This window comes from Mirounga leonina, unplaced genomic scaffold (genome assembly GCF_011800145.1).
Source record: "Mirounga leonina isolate KUSES-001 unplaced genomic scaffold, KU_Mleo_1.0 Mir_177, whole genome shotgun sequence".
NCBI classification, from domain to species: Eukaryota; Metazoa; Chordata; class Mammalia; order Carnivora; family Phocidae; genus Mirounga; species Mirounga leonina.
In genome coordinates, this window is record NW_023270459.1 from 6,558,146 (window position 1) to 6,565,899 (window position 7,754).

Sequence of the window (7,754 nt, forward strand, 5' to 3'; positions counted from 1 at the left end):
ACACCGAAAATGCCCTTGAAGCGGGGGGTCGGGGGGCCCCCTGGCAGAATGAAACACCCACATCAACAGGAACCCTTCCCCGGCTGTGGTACCAACACAGTGATGCGCTTGTGTCATGTTCAAAACCATGCAAAGCCGGGCAGTGTGTTCTCTGGGGACAGACGTGTGTGGTTGAAACACCAGAGAAAGTCACAGAAAGAAAACGCAGCTCCCGCAGACTGGGAGGCACCAGAGCAGCCTTTCCTTGGGTACTGTTTTTACAACATAATGGAGACATCAGGTGACCTTTTTTGTATGTGCCCTTAAAGAATGAGTCGGAATTTGCATAGTGAAAGAATTCCAGTAAAGTTTTGGGAAAATGGGACAATAAGACTGCAGATGGAGGGCAAATGGCGGAGCCACATGGCCACACAGCGCTGGGAGAAGCGGGTGGCGCTGAGGACTCGGGCAGGGAGCCCTGGAGGGTGGTGTCTGTCTCTGGGGAAATGAAAGAGCAGAGTGGATGCTGGGACAGCCCCTTGGCTATGGTCCCAGGAGGGAGGGTGGAGGGGTTCCAGACTCTGGAAGCAGGAGGGGGAACACATGGGGAGGAGGGAGGCTTCCAGAGGCTTGGGGACCACGAAGGCACTTTCACTGGGGACACAGAGGGCCACCCGCCCCATTCGGTCTGCTGTGTGCCTCTCTCCAGTGAAATTGCCCCAGAAGCTGAGCGACCCCCACGCCCCTAGTGGGGCAAGGAGGGAAGCGGGCAAGGGCGTGAATAACACAGGCCACGGGGGGCAGTGGACAGCCAGTGAAACCCCTGCCCCTGGTATTGCCCTGCTCAGATGCAGCCACTTCCCCCTCACCAAGTCCTGAATGACACCATAGCCCCGGCCAGGAAGGCGGCTCTGCGTTCAATCCGGCCTCTGGGGCTTCCTTGGAGCCTTGGGGCACTGGGAAGAGAGAGGCCAGGCTGGTTGCCCACTCCGTGGTGGAGGGCAGCCTGTGACCCAGTCCCTGTTGCACCCGCCCCTCTCTGTCCTGGGGTTGGGGCACCCACAGAGCGGGGCCCTCCCGAGGTTCTGCAGGGACCCTGCCTGCTCCTTGGGGGAGATGTTTCTCATTGCACGTGGGGCCAGGACGCACGCAGGTTCGCACAGTGGAGCCAGCAGAAATGGGCAGAACAGGGCAGGAGCAGAAGCAGGGAAAGAGATGAGTGGATTCCAGAGATTGGAGACTGGACCCTGGGGTTAGCCAGAGCCTGCAAGCCTCCCTGGAGTGAGTGAGTGAGTGAGTGAGTGAGTGAACTCGAGGCTAAGGGGGGGGAGGGGGAGGGAGCAGTTCCCAGCAGCCAGGGCTTGTGAGCTGTGTGGCACAGGTCCACTCCCCTCAGCAGGGAGGGGACTGTCACCTCCTTGATTCCTCAAGCAGCTGGGCTCAGAGGGCGGGGGTTCCCTCCCTCCAGGAAGACACACACACCCCTAGATATTCCTAGATGTAAGGTCTGGGTCACTCCGGGCGGCCTCTCTGTTCGACACAGGCTTCCCATTAGCAGCAAAAACCCCTCAAGTGTCCCACATCTAAATGAGAAACCACTCCGGGACCGCCCCCACTCCCCATCCTGTCTCCGTGGAGAGCCTGAGCCCCGGCACGCTGCTGTGCTCCAGCCTGCTGCTGGGAACATTTGTACACAGGTTTTTGTGTGGACGTGTTTTCATTCTTTTTGGGTAAATACCTAGGGCTGGATTTGCTGCATCACGGGAGTTCCTGTATGTCTGACCAGGTAACGTATCTCAGGCCCATAAGGACAAATACTGCATGGCTCCACTTACGTGACGTACTTAGTCAAATTCAGAGACAGAAAGTAGGATCTGGGGCAAAGGAGCAAACGGGGAGTTAGTGTTTAAAGGAGTGAGTGAATTCCTGTTACTTGTTTTATGGCGAGACTGTAAATCCTTGACATTTTAAAGACTCTGCACATTCCACGGACTCTTTACAAGTTCTTCTGCCCCAAATCCAGGTAGTTGGTGAGCACCTGGCTATATGGTCTTTGTGGTCCCCCAAAGACTCTGAACCATTACCAGCTGCAGCGGGAAGGAATATAAGACCACGTGACCTTAGGAACTGAAGAAAGTTCGACAACTTGAAGGCACGTCTGGATCAAGTTTGAGTGGTAAAGGCAGGTCCAGCATCTGTGTGAGGGTTTGACCCTTCCTCTGAGGAGGAAGGTGAAGCAGAGGAGGACAAGAGAGCAAGAGGCTGTGGAGAATAGAGACGGTAAGATGCAGATGGTGTTCGTAAATAATGCTGCAAGCACCTTTGCAATGGGAAAAAGCACAGTTTGAAAGTGAGGGTCAAGAGCTTTAGCTGAAGCTTAAGAAGTAAGAGAGTTGTATGAAAGAAAAAAAAAAAACCTGCAACTTCCCAGGAAGTGTGCTCTGAGAGGGCCTAGGTTGAGTGGGGCGAAACTTCAGCCCTGTGGTGGAAGAACTGGATGCCTAAGGAGCCAAAGGTCTCCGAGAATTCACGGCTGGGGTGGGGGGTGGGGGTGTTAAATCCAGATTATTTTCCTTGAGGGCAGAAAAAGACTTATGCTAATTTGGTTGAACACTCACTCTGCCAGGGCAAAACAAAAAAGAAGCAACAGCTTTATGAAAGGAAGAGCTCACCAAGGACCCCAAATTCACTGAAGTATACTTCTGACCCTTAACAAAGGAGCCACATGCCCAGATGTTCCAAACTCAGCACCTGGCAGAGGTCCCAGGAGACCAGGGGATCCACAGAAGTTTAAGGCTAACTTTCGGTGATCCCTACCATTGCAAGAGGGGCGTGTGCGGGTGCTAGGCCCACCTAAGGATACTTACAGATTTGGATCTGGACGCCTGGGGAGAGGCTGAGTCACCTGCAGTCACAGGGCTGGCTCCAGGCAACATCCTCCCACCCACCTCCCAACCCTGCCCTCCTCACGTGACTTCTTTTAGACCATCAGCCCTTTGGAGGCAACTTTGACCCAGGGAGGATTCCGCAGTGTTTTGCAGATATAGACGCACCGGCAACTAGTTTGAGTGCTGCTGTATTAGCAAAGACTTTAGGAAATGACACAAACAAACCTGTGAGCAGGTTTGGGGGCAGCAGGTCCCACCCTGCAGGGCCTCTGGCCTCCGGCTCAGGGGGTGATGAGCCTGCATGGAAGCTCTGGGCATGGTGCACAGGGGAGCACCGACTCTGAGACTGAGGGTCCCCACGTTCTTCAGGTGGCTTTAAGAAACAAGCCTGAGGAACCCGCCCGCCCACAGTGCCCCCAGTGCCACCACCCGTGGCTTGCCCGGCTCTTTCCTGTGACCGTTGATCTCTTTTGGATATCTGAGATGCTGTCAGATTTATCCCAATGCAAAACAACCGGAGGGGTGGTTTTGATAACAGTACAATGCTCCTGGCGAGGGGGGGGGAGGGGGTTCTCCATCCAGAGAAAGAACTTATCTGAGACAAGGGATTAGAGCTGCCACCTGAGTCAGCCTTTGTGGGGAAGGGGGGGTCTGTGGGTGGGTCTGTCCCCAGCCCCTCCTAGCACATCCAGAGCTCTGTGGCCTTCACATGCTTCATTATCTCTGGGGCCTCAGTTTCCCCATCAGGTAAGGGAGAGTGTGCAACCTGTTTTCTGCCCCACAGTCAGGTGAGCGCAGACTGGGCTACAGGAACAGCAATACCGCCAAAGGGAACTGCCCCGGGGCCGGAGCGGCAGGTGCATTGGGCACAGGCACCCAGGTGAGGCCTCAGGGCCGGGTTGGTGAGTTGCCAAACTCTTCTGCCCAGGCAGTGGTGCTGGAACCCAGTCACTGCCCGAGAGGAGCCGGAAAGACTTGCCCACCCTCCTGCGGGCTTGGCCAGAGCCAGGAGGGACGAAGGCACCCGCCCTGACCAGCGGTTCCTCCTTGCGCCGCCTGCCAGGGGCTGTAAATCGAACCTATTAAGGCAATAAAAGAGCTGGTTCCAAAGTTTATCCCCTCTGATGCCAGTTTTTGGAGGGAGTTCCCCTAATAGGATGTAGCCTATTGGGGGGTATCTGGTTAAGGAAAAAACAATGATGAGCAGCACAAAAACATTTCTGCATAGAAATTAGCTTGTCTGGCCCTCCCCTTTGTGTGCGCTGGATCCAAGCTTCATTGCTTAAAAAAAAAGAAGAAAAGAAAAGAAAAAAAAAAAGAGTTTAATAATTACCTTTGTTGACCTCTGTACCTTCTGGCTTCCTTCACTCCTGGGCACAAGACATGGCCATTCCTGGGTGCGACCGTGCAGACGCGCAGACGCCTCCAGCAGCCGCCCTGGGCAGCTCCCCGGACCCCAGGAGGGCAAGAAGCAGGTAAGGCCGAAGGGTGATGGGAAGGCTCCGCACTCTCCCGGCTAGGGCCTGGGGAAGACTTTATTTAGAGAAAGGGTCCAAGAAATGACCACCAACCAGCTCAGCCTGGAGCTGATTCTCCCCAGCATTGCATGCCTGGTGTCACTTGGTGCAGAAGCATCCCCTCTATGGGTCTGTCCCGCGCCAGGCACCTTCATCTTGGGAAGTGATCATGGGGAAAGCATTCCTTCGTCAGACTTGATTCCACTAAGGATATTCCAGGATGTTTAAAAATACTTCTTTTTACTTTTGGAAAAAAAAGGAGTTGGAGGTAGAATGACTTTGGGGCGTGTCGTTGCTGGTGGGCAGGAGCTGACAGCTCAGGCCCCTGGGGGCTGCGGGGCAGCTGGGAAAATGCACAGGAGCCCCCTTCCTCCTCCTCCCCTCCCCCCACAGCATCCGTGGTGGTCCTGCGGGTTGTTAGCCCCAGGAATGAACAGATCATCCCTAAGGGGTTGACAAGGGTGCTTCCCGGAAACAGTAGCTAAGAAGCTGCTTTTGGAGCTCGGCCCATGGGCCCAGGAGGGTCATCCAGGAAAGTGAGCCAGGATCGTGCTGGCTGAGCCCGGGTCTGCGTCTCGTCCGCTCAGCATGTGCTGAGTCAAGGCCCCTGCTCTCCTTGCAGCCTCCTAGAACTGGTGGGAGGGGAAAATGGAGAAGACAAGCCTGAGAAACAGGAGAGAGGATGAGAGGTCCATCCAGAGCATCCAGAGTAAGGAACCCAAGACCACAAGTCTCCAGAAGGAGGTAAGGCCGTCCCTCGGCACCGGCCCTTCCCAGGTCAAGCACGCTAAGCAGCGGTCCCAGTGAAGACCTCACTGATCTCTCATTTGTAAAGCACATCTCAAAGCAAACAATTCCTTGGACTTACCTCTTTTCTTCTGGCCAGTGAATTCAGCATTTTCCTGCGAGGTTAATGCATGTGTGTTTCTGTGAGCCGGGCGGGACTCACAGAGGGACTGGTGTTTGCTCAGACCCGTGGCCTCAGGGATGGTCAGAGAGGACCTTCTGATGTTGGAGTCCCCCCCCACCCCATAGCATCTTCACCAAGTATCTGCCTTGTATGTGCCTCGTATTCCTTCAGTGATGGGAAACTTATTCCTTTTTAGTGTCTAGCAGGGGTAGCAAGTGTGACATGGGTGTGACGTGGATGATCCCTGAGATGGAACGTAGTAGTGGCTGGACTTGGAGGTGCCAGCACCCCAGAGGGGGCCCGTGTCACTCAGGGCTGGCACTGGGGCTGTAAGGAAGGGGAGCTTGCAGGCAGATAGGCATGGAGGGTCAGCTTCAAGCTCACAGGATGAGAAGGGAGAGCCCCAGAACAAGATCAGGCTGGCTTTGAGGGCCTGCCGAGCGGGCTAAGCCGTGGGCAGAGCCTCCAAGAACTCCCCTGCCTGGTGGCAGAAGGGATAGAGGAGGGATTTGGGGGATGGCATGGCTTGACTGTGGGTTGGCCTGGGATCTGGGTTCCCTAGGAGTTGGCTAATGGGTGTTGCTGCCCACTGAAAAGCACAGAGCTAACCCCAGGTATGTCCTCAACTCATCCCTAAAGCCGGGCAGCTTCCGGGTGAACGCAGACCTCAGTGGAAGGAAGGATTCGGGAGGGCTCCCAGGCTGGTCAGCTAAATGGGCCCTTAGAGGAGAAAAGCCAAGACTGTCCTGCTAGTGCACGCCAGCCCTGAGGCCAGAATGGGCCCTGTCCCTGCTCCCCGGGCCCTCCCCAATTGCGTGTGACCCTTGCTGCCAAGCCACAGCTGGGGTCTTCCTTGTTCACTGGGCTCTAACCCTGAGCACAGCCTCTGCCCAGATAGGTGAGTGGGTATGTTCACCTCGGACTTCAGAACTCAGGCCTGGTGGATGCTGAGGGCTGATGCTGTAAGTAGGGACCTGAGTCACACATTGTCTCCCTTTAAAAAAGTTTTTTCTCTTAATTCATGTATAATTTATGTACAGATCTTCAGTGTGCAGTTTGATGAGTTTTGACAAACTGATCACTCTAGAAAATTCCCTCTTGCCCCTTCCCAGGCGGGCCCCCCCAGTCCCGAGTTTCCATCCCTGTAGGTTAGTTTTGTCTGTTCCTAAATGTCATAGGAATGGAACTCTATGGTTTGTGTCTGAGTCGGGGCTTGTTGGCAGGAAGCTCACACCCTGCAAAATGGCATCAGAGAAAGTTCACGGCTTCGGAGTGTTCCTGTCCCTGGAGGCCTTGGTTTCTCCCCCTGCCCCCGCCTCTGCTCCCTGCGAGGCCCCTGGCCCAGACCAGAGCCCTGATGTCATTGTTTGCTAAACCAGCCTTTAGGACCGTCTGGGTCACTTTGTCAAGTGCAGTCAGGGTAGAGGTCGGGAGCATGGAACCTGAGCTGGCTGTCCAACCCTGGGCAGTAACGTGACTTTTCTGTGCCTCCGTGTTCTCCTCTGTAACATGGGGGTGACACGGGCACACTCAGCTCATGAGGTGAGGATGAATGAACTTGACGTGAGCTAAGCTGGGTGTTAACTGCTGCAGTGCTGGCCAGAGGCGCCTGGGCCGCACCGAGGGAGGGGAGCGGGGAGGCAGGGCTGTGCACGTCTGTCGGAGCTGCACTAACGCCCCTCCCCCTCCCCACACCCCAGGTGGGCCTGCTCAGCGGCATCTGCATCATCGTGGGCACCATCATCGGCTCTGGGATTTTCATCTCCCCCAAGTCTGTGCTCAGCAACACAGAAGCCGTGGGGCCCTGCCTCATCATATGGGCGGCCTGTGGGGTCCTCGCAACGCTGGGTAATTAAGACGCCCCTCCCTGGCGAGCTCGCCCAGTGGTAGGTGTGGTAGGTGGGGACGGGCTATGCGGGCCCCCTCTGTGCCCCCACCTGGCCGTTGCTGGGGTCCCTTTCAACACCCGTGGGCCGCTGGTGTAGATCGGGCTGCACTGAAATGAGCCGTGGCCAGAGCTCAGGGGTCTGAAGAGTCGGGGTGGCCCCATGGGCACAGCCCCAGAGGGGAGGAGGCTCCCGCGGACCAGGGCAGCGCCTCACCGGGGGCCGCGGGGACCCCTTCCTCTCTGTGTTCTAGGGGCCCTGTGCTTTGCGGAGCTTGGTACGATGATCACCAAGTCGGGGGGCGAGTACCCTTACCTGATGGAAGCCTTCGGGCCCATCCCTGCCTACCTCTTTTCCTGGACCAGCCTGTTCGTCATAAAGCCCACATCCTTCGCCATCATCTGCCTCAGCTTCTCCGAGTATGTCTGTGCGCCCTTCTACTCAGGCTGCAAGCCCCCTGAGGTTGTCGTGAAATGCCTGGCTGCCGCTGCCATCTGTGAGTCCCCAAGTGTGACGCCCTGGGCAGGGGGCAGGAAAGCCCTGCCACAGGTGACGTGGGGGGGAGGGGTGACGC

At 56.3% G+C, this 7,754-nt stretch overlaps 1 protein-coding gene across 1 annotated transcript in view; it reads left to right on the forward strand.

Moving 5' to 3' along the window:
- Positions 1–1,157: 1,157 nt before the first annotated feature.
- SLC7A9 (solute carrier family 7 member 9) overlaps positions 1,158–7,754 on the forward strand; it is a 36,035-nt gene continuing 29,438 nt past the window's right edge. Inside the window, exons 1-6 of the mRNA XM_035023514.1 lie at positions 1,158–2,259; positions 3,652–3,747; positions 4,249–4,342; positions 5,007–5,128; positions 6,995–7,142; positions 7,434–7,676. Of these exons, the coding sequence (XP_034879405.1) occupies positions 5,033–5,128; positions 6,995–7,142; positions 7,434–7,676 (487 nt within the window). The 5' untranslated portion in view covers positions 1,158–2,259; positions 3,652–3,747; positions 4,249–4,342; positions 5,007–5,032. The remainder of the gene's footprint in view (positions 2,260–3,651; positions 3,748–4,248; positions 4,343–5,006; positions 5,129–6,994; positions 7,143–7,433; positions 7,677–7,754) is intronic.